Source organism: Myotis lucifugus, unplaced genomic scaffold (genome assembly GCF_000147115.1).
Source record: "Myotis lucifugus unplaced genomic scaffold, Myoluc2.0 scaffold_192, whole genome shotgun sequence".
NCBI classification, from domain to species: domain Eukaryota; kingdom Metazoa; phylum Chordata; class Mammalia; order Chiroptera; family Vespertilionidae; genus Myotis; species Myotis lucifugus.
In genome coordinates, this window is record NW_005871240.1 from 1,454,902 (window position 1) to 1,474,579 (window position 19,678).

A 19,678-nucleotide genomic window follows, 5' to 3' on the forward strand; every position below is an offset into this window, starting at 1 on the left:
AAATATTGATGTGAAGAGGGACACTTTGACTGGTTACCTTCCACACACACCCTGGGCAGGGCAGAGGAGTGAACTGTAACCCAGGTATGTGCCCTTGACCAACAATTGAACCCGTGACCCTTTGGTGCACTGGCCGATGCTCTAACCACTGAGCAACAACATCCAGGGCGATTTTTAAATTATTAATTACTAGGATAAAGTTTGTAAAATCTTTACTTACATTTGTATAATTGGCTACTTTTAAAAAAAATTCAGTCAATATTCCTTAAGAAGTTTTGAGCTGTACCAACTGCTTTCAAATGTACAATTGTAACACCTTTGTCATGGATTGAAACTTATGCCTATGGAATGTCTTTTCTTTATACTTAGTGAGGCTTTGTCCCTTAAATTCTAAGCTATCTTATATTAACATAGGTACATCACTTCTAGTTAGTATTTACATAGCTTTTTTTTTTAGTATCTTTTACATAAATCTTTTTGGTTCCTATGTTTTTTATGTCTTTTTATACCCTATCTTTAGCTTGTTTCATAATTTTCCCTCAGTTGTTGTCTTTTAATTTGAGTTTATGGTTCATACAAAAGTAACAAAATTACTATAATTTGGATTTAAATCTACAATATTTTAAAGCTCTATTTCTGTCTATTCTGTGTTCCTTTTCTCTCCTATTTTGCCTTCTTTTGGATTGATTAAATGTTCTTGTTTCATCTTCTAATCGCTTAGAAATTAAATATACTTTTAAAATTATTTTAATGATTACCTCAGGCCAGGGGTCCTCAAACTATGGCCCGCGGCTACATGCGGTCCGCCGAAAACATTTATCCGGCCCACCGGGTGTTTTTGCCGCCGCTGCCTGTCCTGCTTAGCAGCTGACTTGTCCCGGGCCCTGCAGTGTGCATGTGTGGAATGTCTGAGGGACAGTGAACTGGCCCCCTGTTTAAAAAGTTTGAGGACCTCTGCCTCAGACAATACAGCATACAGTCTTAAACTGGAGCCCTTCTGCGGTCCCTCCTGCACCCTCTCACAATCCGGGACCCCTTGGGGGATGTCATCTACTAATTAATAATTTAATCTTCTTTCTTGATGTGGCAGGGATATATGGCATTTTAACTATTATCTTTTTTCCTGTCATATGCTACTATTGTTGTGCATTGTAATTATATATATATATATATATATATATATATATATATATATATATCCCAGACAGTATTATTTTTAATTAATGAATAACATCTACAAATTTTATTGTTCTTCATCATTTTTTTATTTTTGATCTTCAATGTAAAACAATTTTTTTCTTTTCAAATAATTTTCTTTAGATCTTTTAATTAAGGCCATTTGGTAACAAATTTCTGTATTTGTTTCTAAAAATAAATATATTTTTCACTTTTATTCTAATTGTATCATTTTGATTTGTGTTGGATCCTAGATTGGCAGTTATTTTTTTCAGATTTAATGTATATTATTTTCTTTTGTCTTCTACTGCTTTGCAAGTATTATCTTTGGAGCACTTTGAAAACTTTATGTTTGGTTTTTAGCAGCTTCACTGTGATATGCCTAGAAAAGTTTTCTTTATAGTTATTATTGGAGTTCATAGTATGTTTTTTTATTTGTGGTTTCATTTTTTTAAATTGTCAATTTTGTAGAGTTTTCAGCAATATCCTTTCAAATTATGTGACCATCCCATTCTTTTGGGTTCCTCTCCTTCTTTATTCACTCTTTTGTATTTCTCATCTTTTTTTCCTCTATATTGCAATATGGAAACTTTCCTATGGCCTATATCCAGTGCATTAATTTTCTTTTCATTTGATTTAGTCTGCTGTTAAGTTCATTCATTGCCCTCTTAATTTTACTTATGGGATTTGTTCATTTCTAAATTTTCTGTTTGGTCAATTTTTATATAATTTACTAGAGGCCCAGTGCACAAAAATTTGTGCACTGGCACGGGGGGGGGTGTGTCCCTCAGCCCCACTTGTGCCCTCTCACAGTCTGGGACCCCTCGGGAGATAACCACCTGCTGGCTTAGGCCCACTCCCAGGTGGCAGATGGCAGGCCCAATCCCGCGCCCGCCGCCCCAGGTCGCAAATAGCAGGCCCGGATGGCGGCGGGGCAGGCGGGATGGTGCTGTCCCGCCCTGCCTGCAGTATGCAAATTAGCCGCCATCTTTGTTGGTGATTAATTTGCATATCACGCTGATTAGCCAATGGGAGGCTTAGCGAAGGTATGGTCAATTACCATGTTTGTCTATTATTAGATGGGATAATTCAGTGATAAAAATTCTCAATCTTAAACATGGTACATACAGTTAGTTTAAAATCTGTTTCTCACAAATATAATATCTGGGCCTGTTCGTTTATATAGTTTGTATTGTTTACTATTTACATTGTGTCTGTTTATATTGTTTACTGTTTCTTTCCATTTGCATTCATCTTGTTGCTTTGTCTCTTTCTTATTTAATTGTTGTATGTTTGTATTTTAATTCTGTTTAGACCATTTATATTTTCATAATTTTTGGTAGAAATATTATAAGGTCTATGCTGGTATTAATTTTCTCCATGAAATATTTGTTTTCTTTATTGGTAACTTCAGGATATACTGGCTCTGTTACATACATTACTTATAATGAAGCTGAGGAAATAAAGGTCTGGTAACTTCCATAAAGTCACAGAGCAAGTAGCAGAGCCAGGGTCTGAGCAATTGTAGTCAAACCCTAACCTAAATCAATGTTGTTTGTCCTGTAATTCTATACAATAAAAGCCTAATATGCTAAGTGTCCGGTCATCCAGTCGTTCAGTCGTTCATTCAACCAATCAAAGCATAATATGCTAATGGTATGCTAAGGCCGCTTAATTGCTTGCTATGATGTGCACTGACCACCAGGGGGCAGACAGTCAACCGGTCGACCAGTCGCTATGACATGCACTGACCACCAAATGGCAGACAGTTGACCGGTTGACCAGTTGCTGTGATGTGCACTGACCACCAGGGGGCAGGCGCTCCAACAGGGTAGGTTGGCTTGCTGCTGGGGTTCAGTCAATCAGGACTGAATGAGATGGGCCAGACACGCCCTGGAGCCTTCCTGCTGTCCCTCCCTGGCCCTGATAGTGCACTGGTGGGGGTCCCTCAGCCTGACCTCACCCTCTCACAATCTGGGACCCCTCAGGGGATGTCAGAGAGCTGGTTTTAGCCCAATCCCGCAGGCCAGACCGAGGGAAACCACTGTTGCACAAATTCATGCACTGGGCCTCTAGTATGTGATATAAATCTACAACCTAGCAAACTGGTGAACTGCCTTTCAAAATGGCCCCTTGGGCACATTTTATTTGTCAGTCTAAGCTAATGATACATTTGTGACTGATTACTATCAAACAAATAGTATAGTATTAGATATTTGATAAACTATAGTCAGCAAAACTGGTTGAAATTTTTTAATCCAATTGAAAATTAGCGTATATCACATCTTGGTGCAGGAGTTGTCAGGAAATAGAGATTGCATTGTCTTATTTAAAGAACAGAGAAATACATGGGAACAATAGATCTCTGGACTTCATCTTAAAAATGAGAATTTCTAACTCATGAGCCAGTGTGCAAGATGTGCCTTTCTAAGTATTAAAAGACAAATATTGAGAAAATGTATGTAAATTGGACTTTGTTTAAACATGTGTGATGAATGTTTGAAATATATCTCAGAAACCATTATAGGCATTATTATCTTTAATTTATAGCATACAAATTGAGTTCAGTGAATTACACGGCTAGTTTTGTCATGTATTTTTTGTTTGATTTGGAATAGAATTTTATTTAGTCATTGGATACATTTTTTCCATAACATAACGTTTTGGTATTTAAATACATTTTTAAAATTGTTTTTCCATAGGGATGTGAGTAAAATGCAATCCTTCGGATCAATCTCATTAGATCAAAAACATGCCAAAGCAAATAACTTTTTAAGATACACTAAAACCATTTATGATGTGATACGCCACTTGAGTGGAGTAATGCCTGATGGGATTAATCCTAGTCAGTCTTTACCTGTGGATTACATTGAAAGGCTGATTCAACTTCATTTGCAACATTCTTTGGTTCTTGACTTTCTCAGGTAAGAGCAGGGATGTGCTAATTTAAAAATGTAATTATGCCCTGACATGTTTTTCTCAGTGGTTAGAGCATCGGTCCTCCTACGGAAAGGTTGTGGGTTTGATTCTCGAGGTTTGATCCGAGGCGTGGTTGGCTCTAGTGCTGGAGGCAGCTGATTGCTTTGTCTCTCTCACATAGATGTGTCTCTCTCACATAGATGTGTCTCTCTCTCTCTCCCTCCCACCCTCCCTCCCTCTCTCTTCCTCCCTTCATCACTTCCTTCCTCCCTCCCTCTCCTCCTCTTCCCCTCCCTTCCACTCTCTCTAAAAATCAAATGGAAAAAATATCCTCGGGTGAAGATTCAAATAAACAAAAAATGTAATTATGGCTTGGATAGATAGATAAGTAAGTAGATGGGTAGGTAGATAGCTAGATAGATTTTGATATTATTTGTGTTTTTAGAAAATATTGGCTAAGTTTCCACAATATACAGAACCCTGTAATATATACCTTGGAAAATGATAGCAAATAAGCACTTCATGACTTACTGAATTTATAATCTAATGCAATAATTTTCAAACTTTAGGATGCATCCAAATCATTGGGATGGCATAGTAAACATGTTGCTGGCCCTTACCAACAGAGTTATAATGCTAATTTGCATTTATAGCAAGATTCAAGTGATACTGGTACTTGTTTCCATGACCTCATTTTGAGAATCTTCATTTAAGTCAACTATTAAAGCCATTGAACAAAAAACAGGTGTAACCAATAATTATTCTTCAGATTACTGTTAATATAATCTCAAGTTATGGGCACTGTGAATTTTTAGTCTGCATAGTTAAAATATTTTAATATTAAGTTAATGGACAGGTGAAATTTTTCATAAATTATAGAAAACATAGGAAAAATATTTGTCATCATAATGTGTATGTTTCTCTGCAAAGATTAAATTGCAAGTGGCCAAGAAATAGAAAAATCAGTGCTCATTAAAACTATAAGGGGAGTGTTGGTGAATATCTAGCACTTCTTTTGCCTACATTTGCAGTATCAATGTTCACTGGGACTCCCCACATTCATAGGTAGTGTTATTACTCCCTCTTCCATGCTCCTATATCACTAAAATAATATTTTTACTTGCAATTATTTACGCATTGGGGTTAATGTATTTTAAGACATATTACTATGTTCTTATATTTGGCATTTTTGTGTATGGAATCTACCCCATAGTTGGCCAGAGATATTTATTTACCTTAGCAGGAATGGGGATGTAGATAAGAAGAGGGCCATTATAGCAGGAATGCAAATGAAAGATTTGGTGTTCAGTTTTTTAAATTTCTAGATCAGACTTTTTCAGTTCCTAGCAATATTATGGTCTTAAAAATTAGAAATGGTACTGAACAAAATAGTTTTTCTTTCTTAGATTCTCACTATCATGGTAATAGCCAAAACTAGCTTGAGTTTCTTGTCACTTGCAAGAGATCTAGAAGTTATGTAAGTCATTGAAAGTGACTGAGGGAAGACCTGGGCAGCCTGTTATAGAAGATGCTGGGTTGGCAAATAAAGAGGCAGAAGGATGGCTGGCTCTGAAGCCACAATATGAACGATATATGTATGATGACAGGAGGGTGGCTAAGTCAGTTAGGAGGGACCTCTTGGTCCTTGAAGGAGCTAAGAGGGGAGATACAGGATCCCCAACTCAGGCCTCAGCAGCAGATACCCACATGGCAACTGGGCTTCACGTAGAGAGGGGACATTGCCAAAGAGACTGAGCATCCAGAAAAGTAGTCAGAGACATTTATGTACAGATACAAGAAAGAGTCTCTCTACCTATTCCATGTAAGCCCAAATCCATGATCCATGTCCTGAGACGCCTTCTAAAATTTGGAAGTTACTCCTTTATAAAATAATATAAAATTAAAAATACAAAAATTAGATACATGGCTTTAGAAGCGACTCATGAAAGTGAGGAAACCTGAAGTTAAAGCTTTGTTTACTTGGCAATAAATCTACCTCCTCCCAGATGCTATCTGGCAGTGGGTAGAGGAGGTCGGAAATTTTCATTGTTTATCCCAAAGAACAGAATTATCATAAAGAGACTGTTCAGGTGAGAAGAGACTAAGGTATGCGAAGATTCAAGTCTGCATTTTCTATTCCTTTATACCCAATCTGGGTGGGATAATGAGAAATATTCTATCATTTAAGGAAAATAGCACACCACTGACTCATTCATGATTCTGTATACCCCAGTAGTTTGTGAGCGTGTGAGTATATGAGGGCAGGAGCCACATCTCATTCTTCTGGCATCTCTTACCACCCACGGTCATTGATAGCCCTGAATGGGTCCAGTGGTCTTTCAATATTTATTAACATTTTCTTTCACAGAGCTTTGCTTTTTGAGCTCCTGTACTAAAAGGAATAAAACTTTGAAATTGAGTCTCAGACAGTCTAATAAGAAAGACAAAAAAAATTGTGAAATATAAAACTAAGGGGTAAAGGAAGAAAAAGTAAAGCATTTGCATTCTAGGAGGGACTATATAACCAATGAGAATCAAGTTGGAGAAAATTAGGGTGGGTACTATGAATGTTATACAATGAACTTTATTTAGAATACTAAACTATGACCTCTTAAAAATGACTTTAATTTTTAAGACATTTATCCCATCATACCTATATTACTTTTCTAGGGCTACCATAACAAAATACCTCAGACTGGCTGGTCTAAACAATGCAGATTTATTTTTTTCACAGTTGGAGGTTGGAAATACAAGATCAAGGTGCAGGTAGATTGGTTTCTTTTGAGGCCTCTCTGCTTGGCTTGCAGATGGCCACCTTCTCTCTTGTCCTCACATAGCCTTTCCTCTGTGTGTGCATACACTTGGTGTCTCTCTGTGTATTCAAATTTCATCTTATAAGCACTAGTCAGATTGGATTAGGGACCACACTAATGGCCTCATTTTATCTTAATCACCATCTGAAAGGCCTTAACTCTGAATAGTCATATTCTGAAGTACTGAGGGTTGTTTCAACATATGACTTTTTAGGGAGACAGTGTCATATGTGTTGTATTATAAAAATATGAACTTGCTGTTATATTTTCCAATAAATTTTTATTGCTAAATGTGAAATAATATGCATGATGTTTCTTGTCCTTTGTGCCTGTTATGGACTGGATTTTGTTTTCCCAAAGTTTGAGTGTTGAAGTCTTAACCTTTGGTGTGACTCCATTTGGAAATAGGACCTTTAGGGATGTAATTACGTTAATGGTGTCATAAAGGTTGATTGCTGAGCCGATAAGACTGGTACATTTATAAAAAGAGGAAGAGGCACCAGAGATCTCTCTTCCCCTCTTTCTTTTTGTGGGAGCACAGAGAAAAGGTTATGTAAGGACACAGCAGAAAGTGGCTATCTGCAAACCTGGAGGAAAGGTTTCACCAGAAACCAAATTTTGTTCTTGGACGTTTTGGCTCCAGAACTGTGAGCAAATAAATTTCTCTTGTTTAACCTACTATGGCAGCCTGAGCAGATTAATATTATCTAATATTAATTATCTAAAATTCCTTAAAACCCCCTTATATAATATCATTTGTTTATAACCAACAATAATTTTTATGATGTGGTTAATTTTCATTGAAAAAAAAACTTTTTGATTTATAATTCCATAATATAGGGTGTCCCAAAATTCACGCAAGAAGTAATTTTGATAGAAAATGCAGGTTTATAATTAAAAATTGTAAATTTTTTATTGATTCATAAAGTATACCGTCTAGGGTTATGTATGGAATAGCACATCGGGTAAATGGCCTCCACAGCTTTGCTGGCACATACGCAAAGCCGTGGTCTTCATTGTGCCTGCTCCTGGGCCATAATTGGTACTTGGTAATGCTTATCAAATTGAAGGGATTGAAATCAAAGGGAAACAGATATTAGAATCTGATTCAAGAAACCAAGTAAAGTTAGGCTTTTATTTTTTGTTGTTGTTGTTGTTAATGCTCACGCAAAATTCAAATCTTGCGTGAATTTTGGGACACCCTATATAAGACTAAAACAGAAGCAGAATATAAACACTGTATACCCTAGGTTGAAAATATAAAGTAGGAGCCCTAGCTGGTTTGGTTCAGTGGATAGAGCATTGGCCTATGGACTGAAGGGTCTTGGGTTCAATTCCAATCAAGGGCACATGCCTGGGTTGTAGGCTTGATCCCCATTAGGGGGCATGCAGGAGGCAGCTGATCAATGATTCTCTCTCATCATTGATGTTTCTGTGTCTCTCCCTCTCCCTTCCTCTCTGAAATCAATAAAAATATATTAATAAAAAAGAAAATATAAAGTAGGATATTATATAATATAAAGCTACTATAATCCATTTCTTTTGGGTTTTCTTTAAATTTATTGGAGTGACATTGTTCCAGATGATCATATAGGTTTCAGGTGTGGGTTTCTATGTTACAAGATATGTATATTGCACCATATGTTCACTACCCAAAGTCAAATCTTTTCCTGTCACCATATATTAAGACCTCATTCTCCCCTAACCCCCTTCCCTTGGACAACCACCACACTACTGTTTGTGATCACGCGTTTCAGTTTTATGTCTCACATATGAGTGAAATCATATGGTTCTTAGCTTTTTCTGACTGACTTATTTCACTTAGCATAATTTCTCAAGGTCCATCCATGTTGTTGCAAATGGTGCTATTTCATCCTTTCTATGGCTGAGTAGTATTCCATTGTGTATATGTACCACATCTCCTTTAATCCAGTCCTGTATCATAGGACACTTTGGTTGTTTCCTTGTCTGGGCCACCCTGAATAATGGTGCAATGAACACAGGTGTGCATATATCTTTGTGAATACATGATTTCGAGTTTTTCGTGTATATACCCAGGAGATGAATTGCTAGGCCATATTCTTAGTTTTTTGAGGAATCCCGAGACTGTTTTCCATAGTGGTTGTACCAGTCTACATTCCCACCAGCAGTGAATGAGGTTCCCTTTTTCCTACAACCTCTTCCAACACTTGTTATTGCTTGTCTTGTAGATAATGGCCACTCTAATAGGTGTGAGGTGGTATCTCATTGTCGTTTTGATTTGCATTTCCCTAATTGACAGTGAGGTTCAACATCTTTTCATATATCTATTAGCTGTTCGTATGTCTTCTTGGGGGAGGTGTATTTCAGGTCCTCTGCCCACATTTTGATTGGGTTTTTTGTTTTGTGTTGAATTTTATAAGTTCTTTATATATTTTGGAAATTAAACCTTTGTCGGAGCTGCTGTTTGCAAATATCATCTCCTATCTGGTTTGCTGTCTTTTGTTTTGTTGTCAGTTTCTTTTGCTGTGCAGAAGCTTTTTACTTTGATATAGTCCTATTCATTTATTTTTGCCTTTACTTCCCTTTCCATTGGGGTCAAGTTCATGAAATGTTCTCTAACACCAAGGTTCATGAGTTTGGTACCTATATTTTCTTCTTTGTAACTTATTAGTTTAGGCTTTATATTTAGGTCTTTGATCCATTTTGAGTTAGTTTTTTTTACATGTGAAAATCTGTAATCCAGTTTAATTCTATTGCATGGGGCTTTCCAGTTTTCCCAGCACCATTTATTGAAGGGACTATATTTACTCCATTGTGTGTTTCTGGCTTCTTTGTTAAAAATTCTCTCTCCAAATACATGTAGTTTTATAGCTGGGCTCTCTGTTCTGTTCGATTGATCTGTGTGTCAGCTTCTCTGGCAATACTATGCTATTTAGATTATCTTAGCTCTGTAGTGTAATTTAAAGTCAGGTAGTATGATACCTCCAGCTTTGTTTTTTTCTTCTCGGGATTGCCTTGGCTATTCAGTGTCTTTGGTGATTCCATACAAATCTGATGATTTCTTGTTCTATTTCTTTAAAAAATGACTTGGATTTTAATGGACATTGCATTGAAACTGTACATTACTCTGGGTAATATGGACATTTTAACTATGTTAATTCTTCCAATCCATGAACACGGGATATTTTTCTATTTTGTTGTGTCTTTCTCAATCTATTTAATAATGCTTTGTAATTTTAAGAATGTATGTCACACATTCTTTGGTGTTTATTCCTAGGTAATTTATTGTTTTGGTTGCAATTGCAAAAAGAATTGTTTGGTTTTTTTCATTTCTTTTTCTGCAGTTTTGTTGTTAATCTACAGGAAAGCAATGGATTTTTGCACATTGATTTTTGTATCCTGCAACTTTACTCTGTTTGTTTATTGAGTCTTTATGGTTTTCTATATACAGAATCATGTCGTCAAAAAAGTGATAATTTTACTTCTTCCTTCCCTATCTGGATGCCTTTTATTTCTTTCTCTTGTCTTATTGCTTTGGGTAGTACTTCCAGCACTATGTTGAATAAGAATGGTGAGAGTAGATGTCCTTATCTTGTCCTGATCTTAAAGGAAAGCTTTCAGTTTTTCATCATTATATATGAAATTAACTGAGGGTTTGTCATACTTGGCTTTTATTATGTTGAGGTACTTTCCTTCTTTTCCTATTTTATTGAGTGTTTTAATCATAAATGGATGTTGTATCTTATTAAATGCTTTTCTGCATCTATTGCTAAGATCATATGATTTTTGTCCTTTCTTTTGTTAATGTGATGTATTACATTGATTGATTTGCATATGTTGAACCATCCTTGTGTCCCTGGAATGAAGTGCACTTGATCGTGATGTATTTTTGATGCTCTGTTGTATTCAATTTGCTACTATTTTGTTTAGGATATTGCATCTGTATTTATTAGAGATATTGGTCTGTAGTTTTATTTCTTAGTGTTACCTTTGCGAGGTTTTAGTATCAGGGTTATATTGGCCTCATAGAATGTGTTAGGAAGTATTGCCTCTTCTTCAATTTTTGGAAAAGATTGAAAAGGATAGGTTTTAAATCTTCTTTAAATATTTGGTAGAATTCACTGGTGAAGCCATCTGGTCCTGGACTATTGTTTTTTGGGAGGTTTTTGATAGTTGTTTCAATTTCCTCACTATTGATCAGTCTATTTTGATTTTCCAATTCTTCATGATATAGACTAGGAAAGTTATATAATTCTAGGAACTTATCCATTTCTTCTAGGTTATTGAATTTAATGGCATATGATCTCTCATAATATTCTAGTATGATCCTTTGTATATCTATGATACTATCTGTGGTGACTTCTCTTATTTCTTTTCCCTTCTTTCCTTAGGGAGTCTAGCTAGGGGTTTGTCAATTTTATTAATCTTTTCAAAGAACCATCTCTTTGTTTTATTAATTTTTGGATAATCTTTTTGTTCTCTATTTCATTCAATTCTGTTCTCATTTTTATTATTTCCTTTCTTCTGTTGACTTTGTGTTGCTTTTGTTCTTCTTTCTCTAATTCCTTAAGATGTAATGTTAGGTTGTTTACTTGGGATTTCTCTTGCTTTTTGAGATAGGCCTGTAACAATATAATCTTCCCTCTTATTACTGCTTTTCCTGCATCCCAGAAGTCTTGATGTGTTATATTGTTATTCTCATTTGTCTCTCTATATATTTTGATCTAATCTGTTATTTCTTCTTTGTCCAGTCATTTTTTAGTGGTATGTTGTTTAATCTCTATGGGTTTCTTTGCTTCCTTTTTGCAGTTATTTTTAATTTAAAGGCATCATGGTCAGAGAATATGCTTGGTATAATTTCAATCTTCTTGCCGAAACTGGTTTGGCTCAGTGGATAGAGCGTCGGCCTGCGGACTGAAAGGTCCCAGGTTCGATTCCGGTCAAGGGCATGTACCTTGGTTGCGGGCATATCCCCAGTAGGAGATGTGCAGGAGGCAGCTGATTGATGTTTCTCTCTCATCGATGTTTCTAACTCTTTATCTCTCTCCCTTCCTCTCTGTAAGAAATCAATAAAATATATTTTAAAAAAAAATTTCAATCTTCTTGAATTTGTTGCCCACCTTTAGATGTTTCAATGCACAGGTGTTTAATCCTGCCAGTCCTGAGGCCCTGAACCTAACTGTCCCCTATACCTGGGCTCCTGAGCATTAAAGAGAAAAAACCAACATGATATAGAAAAATGTTAGTTACATGCAAACAAGTGGTTAGAATAAGATGGAACTTGGAGACATTGTAGAAAATATGTCTACCTTTCATCTACCTTTCATCTAGTGCCAGTATTCCACCTTTGTGTGGAAATTACCTAAAAATCGTTACAGCGGTCTGGTATGCATCTGTGTTGAACAGGGATTGATTTCTTTGTTCAATTATAGTTGGTCAACTTGTTGAAATTTCAGGGAGAGAAAACAAAGGGTTCTCTCACACCACCAGTCCTCTGACATTCTGCATTTTCTTTATTACTAATTTCTAATTCCTTTGATATTTTTTAAAAAGTTTTCATTTACCAAAATAAATACACTTAAGAAAAAAAAGCTTACTTTCCTTTATAAGTAAATTCAATTCCAGGTGTGACTTTATTTCTTTTAGCTTTAAAAACTACTAATATACTGGCCAGCCTAGCCTGTTTTGTTACAGAAATTACCAGGTGACTGAAAAATACACAGGAGTATTTGGAGATACAGGAAAAACCCATTTATTTTCAGATGTTTCACATGTAGTAGTACAGTGACTCAGGGGAGACTGTTTCTCTCCAAATCCTGAGCAAGCCAATATGGAGGAAGCTTTATCTTTATACCCCTTGGTTTCTTTGTCCCCCAAATAAGGATCAGATTTCCGGACCTTTTGAGGGCTTTGCAAAAAGCCCCATATGTTGGGATGGGGGCTGTGAGACCATACCTAAAGGCCTGGCCTGGCACCAGCACTGATAACCCCCTCTGGGGGTTGTGTATTGTTCATGGTTTATGGCCTCTGTAAAATGGGAGTATTTAGGTAAACAAGTCTTGCAAGACCAGATAATTAAGGAAGGGGCAGTGACTAGACTATAGACTAACAGGAATGTGCATTAGGGATACAGTCAGGCTGCTAGCACCCCTCCCCAACCCCCAAATGTCCTATTTTCCTCATCAATTTGGCTCAGTGGATAGAGTGTCGGCCTGTGGACCAAAGGGTCCCAGGTTCGATTCTGGTCAAGGACAAGTAACTCAGTTGCAGGCTCCTCCTGGGCCGGGCCCTGGGCTGGGCTCCTACAGGAGACAACCAATTGATGTGTTTCTCTCACATTGAAATTTCTGTCTGTCTTTCCCTCACTCTTCCACTCTGTCTAAAAATCAATGGAAAAATATCCTTGGTGAGGATTAAAAAAAACCAAAACAACAAAAAACTATACTGGCCAGAGTGGCTCAGTTGGTGGGTCGTTGTCCTGTCTACTGAAAGATTGCCAGATTCATTCCCAGCACACAACCTCAATCCCTGGTAGGGGGTGTGCAGGAGGCAGCTGAATGATGTTTCGCTCTCACATGGATGTTTTTCTCTCCCTCTCCCTGTCTCTCAAAATCAATTAAAAGAAAACATGAACAACAACAACAAAAAAACCCTGTACATTCTTATGCATGGTCACTATGATATCTTATTTAATGGAATTGCATCTAAGAATGAAAATATTTCAAAGGAAATAAATGATTCTGGATAAGTGAGGTAAAAGAACATGGCTTTTGAATTGGGTAGAAGTCTTAAATTCTACCTTTTATACTTCTGTGACTTTGCACAAGTTACTTACCCTGTTTAAGCCCCAATTTCAATATCTGTAAAACTGAGGGTTATAATTCTCAATCTTGATAATAGAATAGATAGAATAAAATGTGTAATGCATGATGCGTAGTAGATGACAGTGATGATGATGAAGTGTAATAAATTATTACTAATGCTTTCATGGGCTAAAATGTTTTCTTAAATTCTTCCAATACAGTTACCATTAATGCATACTGACCACTGATTCTTTTGACATCACTGTCATTGAAATAAAATATTTTTTTAAATCTATGATCCTATTAGACCTAAATGTCTGTTAACATAAAGAATACCAGAGAACCAGTGTTTATCAACTGTCTGTATATTTATAAGATTAATGAAACCTTTATTTAAATTTTTATAAATTTAAAATCAAAAGCACATGACTTTTCTCTTAATTTTACCACTTCATACCCTTGGTCATCAATTAACTCAATAAAGTAAATGCTTTAATTCAATAAGGCAAAAATTGTAATGCCATTCTTATTTTTAAAAAAGTTATTTGTGCTTTTAAAATATTATGGAATATTAACTGTCAATAAAAGTAGGAGGTTTCGATACCTAACTAGGTCTTTATTGTTTTTACAATATAAAAATAAAATAGTTTTTTTGATAGCATCATTAAACTCTATGGTACTTGAGATTGCCATGGTATTCTTGTAGCATTATTTTTGGAACAGATCCAGTAGTGTTGACATTAACATGGGAGGTTTCTGTTTTGACATTTTGTGGTATGAGGATTCAGGTATAGAAGAATGATTTTGGCATTAATGCCAAGGCATTCAAATTCATTGCTCTTTCATAAGCAAATATATGCCTATGAGGATATGCTAGCTCTGATAAAATTCCTCAACATTCAGAATGTGGCAGTAGGATTAATAAAATTGGGTCATTAATCCAAAATATGTGCATATGTTTCAGCATGGAAATAAGTATATAAAATGATAATAAATGTTATTAGCTTCCCCATTTGAATTTAGTGACAGCAGGTGAGGACTTTTGTACAAGTGAAATTATATTTATTTTGTGCAATTAATGGGAAACTATAATTTTTGGAGATGAAGTTTAGAATTTAATAACTCATTACACCTAATTTTATTTTGTTCTACTCAGGGTAAACTTGGAAGAAATATGCAAATAGAAAGCCTAGAATGTAAAAGTATAATCCAATCAGTTATGAAAGTTAACACTATAACACTACTGACCAGACATAAACTATTTTTTAAATTTTTCCTTTTTATTAAATTTATTGGCACAACAAAATTATACAGGTTTCAGGTGCACAATTTACAACACACCATCTATGCACTGTATTGTGTGTCCACCACCCAAAGCCTAAATATTGACAAAACATAATTGTAAATTCCTTCTTGGGGATTGATGAAGTTAGGTCTTCACATAGATGGAAGATAAACAGAAAGAAACAGGCCTCTTGTAAGGAATGAAAAATAATGTTTTCTCTTCCCATCTAGGTTCTTGGCTGTAATAAAATGCATTAGCAGGAGGAAAAAAAGAACACAGTTTAATTATGTGCATATATACGGTAGTCCTATAGAGATGTGAGACTGGGAGGCAGCCAGAAGATTGAGGTTTATATATTACTAGAGGCCTGGTGCACAAAAATTTGTGCACTGGTGGGGGGGTGGTGTCCCTCAGCCCGACCTGTGCCCTCTCACAGTCTGGGACCCCTCGGGAGATAACCACCTGCTGGCTTAGGCCCGCTCCCGGGTGGCAGATGGCAGGCCCGGATCCCGCGCTGAGTCGCAGATGGCAGGCCCGGATCCCGCGGCTTAGGCCCGCTCCCGGGTGGCAGATGGCAGGCCCGGATCCCGCGCTGAGTCGCAGATGGCAGGCCCGGATCCCGCGCTGGGTAGCAGATGGCAGGCCTGGATGGCGGCGGGGTGGGCAGCCGATCACGTTGCCCCGCCCTGCTGCCCTGGGTCGCACATGGGAGGCCCAGATAGCAGCGGGCGGGCGGCGGATTGTGCTGTCCTGCCCCACCTGCAGTATGCAAATTTAACATCCATCTTTGTTGGGTTAATTTGCATACTCTTCTGATTGGCTGATGGGCATAGCAAAGGTATGGTCAATTAGCATCTTTGTCTTTTATTTGTGTAGATTCTGAGCTAAGGAAAGAGTTAGAGGAGTCCAGGGCTTCAAACTTTGTGGATTCGAGTGGGGACGGGGGCGGGGGCTGAGGGGGAGTCTGAGTGGGGGAGGAAGAAGTCTTTGTTTTAAACAAGAGTTATCCTGCCAGGCAGGTCTCTCAGGTGAAATGTTATTGCTAGTAATAGCTCTCTTCCTAGTAGAGCTTCTTTTCTAACGTAAATTTCCTTTATAAATGTAGATTTTCATTACAAAGGATAACTTCTACTCTATTTTCTAAGCTTCTCCTGTGTCTGTGTTTTCTCCAAAGAGCATATTTTGGGGTGGCCTATTCTCTTCATAACAGCATCTGTAAAATGCTGTTAAAGAACAAAATTCAACTGAGTAAATTTTAAAGATCTTATTGACTTTGTTCCAAAATTTATAAATCAGACAGCATCCCTTCTAGCAGAGAGAAGGAGCACCAAAGAGCTACTATCCAAAGCAAGATATTTTATAAGCAGAAGCGAGTGTGAAAAAGGAAGTTGTACTGAGGCAATGTAGGGGAGAGTGGAATTGATAACTGGAACTGTGAGATGAGGTTTTTTCCCCAGGGTTGTGCTCTCCATGCCGAAGAATAAGCTCCGTGGACCAGAAGATTTAAGCAAAAGTGTGGAAAATTTATTACAAGCAGATTCCGACTCTCTGCACGGGGTCACCTGATTGATTCCCTCAATTGTTCTTGCCCAGCAATGGACCTGAACTTTCCCTGTTTCTATGTGTTTTTCCTCTGTTCCTATGTTGAACTTTCTCTGTTTCTGTGTGTTCATACACCTTGTTGCTGCAGGCCCTCCTTGTTTTCCCATGCCTCTGGCTTTGTGTCCAAAAACATTTTATTATTGCAGCATGGTTGGTTTCTGTTATTAGACTTGCTCAAACTGCCGTGTCTGCCCCTGCCTGTGTTCTACCGGCCTTTGTTTCCCGCTGGACCCCTGCCCTATCTGCCAGCATTTCAAGCTAACTTCTCTCAGAATGAGCCACCCCAAAATGTGCCACTTTGGCATGAGGATTATTTTGAGTTGAAGGCAGTTGTGACTCAGCAGACTCAGGAAAAGCTTTCTTCTCCCTTAACTGCCTAAAAGAATTTAGATAGAGAGCCTGTAGCCTGAAGAAGCTATTACCAGAGAGAACTTTTTATATCAGAAAAGCTTATCTGCACGGCAGGGCAACCATTTGTTGACCAAACATCTGCTCATCTCATTTTCCTATGAATTGTCTGTCTCCCTTTTGAAACCCCAGACCCTTACCCCCTTTTCCTCAATTACCTGCCTGCCTTGGAATTTCACTTCTTTATGAGCTCTCAGGGATGAATATTTAATTTGTTTTTCCTCTGTTAATCTGTCTTGTGTCAATTTGATTATTAGACCAAGCAGAGAACCTAGAAAGAAAGAAGGAAAACATTTTCCACCCCTACGCCACAAAAAGTAGATTGGTTATTGCAAGGTCACTTTCCTTTAGGGCAGCGGTTCTCAACCTGTGGGTCGCGACCCCTTTGGGGGTTGAACGACCCTTTCACAGGGGTCACAGAAGACCATTGGAAAACACATATATAATTACATATTGTTTTTGTGATAAATCACTATGCTTTATGTTCCATTTGTAACAATGAAAATAGATCCTGCATATCAGATATTTACATTATGATTCATAACAGTAGCCAAATTACAGTTATGAAGTAGCAACGAAAATAATTTTATGGTTCGGGGTCACCACAACATGAGGAACTGTATTAAAGGGCCGCGGCATTAGGAAGGTTGAGAACCGCTGCTTTAGGGGATGGCAAGGCTGTACTATCAGGGAGATTACCTAACTAATGCTGATTGGGCAATTCCGATTGAATGGTTTAAAATTCCATTTCTGGGAGAGGTCAAACTGTAAGTAAGTCTTGGTTCGGTGATGTAGGGCTTAGCATATGCAACTCCATTTCGGGCCTGTTGTCTTGTCCTTACCAATGCAAAACTGCCTTCTTACATTCTTAACTTTTTCCTGAGGACTTACTCTCTGCTGGACACTATGGAATACTCAAATGAATACCATGTGGCCTCCCTTCTCAAGAAGCTCTCAGTTTAATGACTGATAGTTTTCCTTAGTCTCCCAATAGCATATTATAGAAGTGGTCATTTCTTCCTGAGATCCTGTCTTGGCTTTGGATGCAAGGAAGTATTCCAATTTCTTCATATGTCTGTCTTTCACTATCTAGGATTTCAGCTTAATGGGGCTCATTGAGTTCTTACATAGGCTTTAGGTTGGCTCCTTTTGCTAAGAAGTGGTGTCCCATTAAAATTAGATTTTATTTAAACCTATAGTGATTTGAATATAATGAAGATTCATAAAAATAATGTAGATGCTTCCACCCCCACTTCTTTCTTTTATTCATCTGTGCTGTCTTCAAGGTTTGAGCTTTCAGAATCAACTTAAGGCTCCTTTCTGCTTTTTCTTCATTTCACATTTCAGTAGTTCTAGGACTGCAAACTGCTGAGGGTGTTCCAGAGTTGAGTACTAGATGAGGCATTCTTCTCTGGTAAATGCTTATGGTGAGTGGAGTTCTATGCTCACTCAATGAGATATATACCTCAACATCCAAATCCCTTCTAGGGAACGCTCCTGCCAAAACTATTAGATGCCTATAGGTTCTCATGGTGATGGATATGCATATGAAGAGTTTGGCTTAAAATATTTCAAGGAATTTGACAGTGAAAAAATAATAAAGTCTTAAATGTGATAAATGTTTTTAAATGTATAAAGTAATATAAATAGATAATTGCTGCTTAACCTATACTACTTTATGCCATCAAAGAGGCCACAAATTTGGGGTGTTCTCTTTGTAAAAATAATTGATGGATTATGTTATATTTGGGGGTTTTCTATATTCAGGCTTATATGTGTTAGGGTTGCCAAAGGAGGAGTACACAAGGCCGAAAGTGGTAAAGAATTATAAATGTATTAGATCCTCTGGAAACCAGATGGGCTGACTCCCAAAATGGTGCCAGTGAGCCAGATGAGGAGGAGTGGGAGATATACTGTATGTCTCCTATGGAGGTCAGAGTAACTGGTGGGCAGGAGTCTGGGTGTAGGCAGTCCACTGAAAACTGGGTGAGGCAGTTTACTGGAAACTGAAAGCAGTTTTCATATCTTGCAAAACCTGTAATGAGAATAATAGGAAAACCTCTGGGAGGGTGAGAGCCCCAGGCTGGGCATAATGGAGTGCAGGGAAAAGGTAGACTATGCCTAATAGTCCAGCCATTCGTTTTGTTATTTTCCCTGTAAGCTGAGGGTCTGTCTAACATTTTCTTCCTCAAGGATTTTAAGCACTGAATACTTTCAGAGCAAAAGGGGTGTTGGGTCTCTTCTATAACTGCTTCCTGCTGAAAGGCAGTAAGGTTTTCCTTCAAAGCTAAAAATCCCTGCTCTCTTTCAGAGGGACGATGAGGCCTGGGCACAAAAGGAGGTTGTGATGGTATCTAGGAGTGGTATTTTCTGAGTACAAGTAGGGCTTGTAACTTGGTGGAGACAGACTGCTTTATAAATTTTAGTATTATTAGGGGAAAAGCTAGAGCATCAAGAATTATGACAAATAAGTCTGGTGGAAGCAAAGAGACATTAGTCTGGAGGGTTGTGGTCTAATATACCCAAATGAGGTTTATTCTCTTAAGTTCATTTGTCCTTGTGTATGGTTGGCAAATGGCATAATTGGATTTCTGCTGTCTCTCTCCCTGAGTAGGTTGATTTAAGCTATTTACCCTCTGGCTGGGGAGGAATAGTGCAAATAATTTATTCTTAAGTGTCCTTGGTTTAGG

The 19,678-nt window shown here is 37.5% G+C and overlaps 1 protein-coding gene across 1 annotated transcript in view; it reads left to right on the forward strand.

The window, feature by feature from the left end:
• Positions 1-19,678, forward strand: part of CFAP47 (cilia and flagella associated protein 47) — a 425,326-nt gene that overhangs the window by 162,040 nt on the left and 243,608 nt on the right. The window contains 1 exon segment of the mRNA XM_014462850.1: positions 3,879-4,100. Within this exon segment, the coding sequence (XP_014318336.1) occupies positions 3,879-4,100 (222 nt within the window).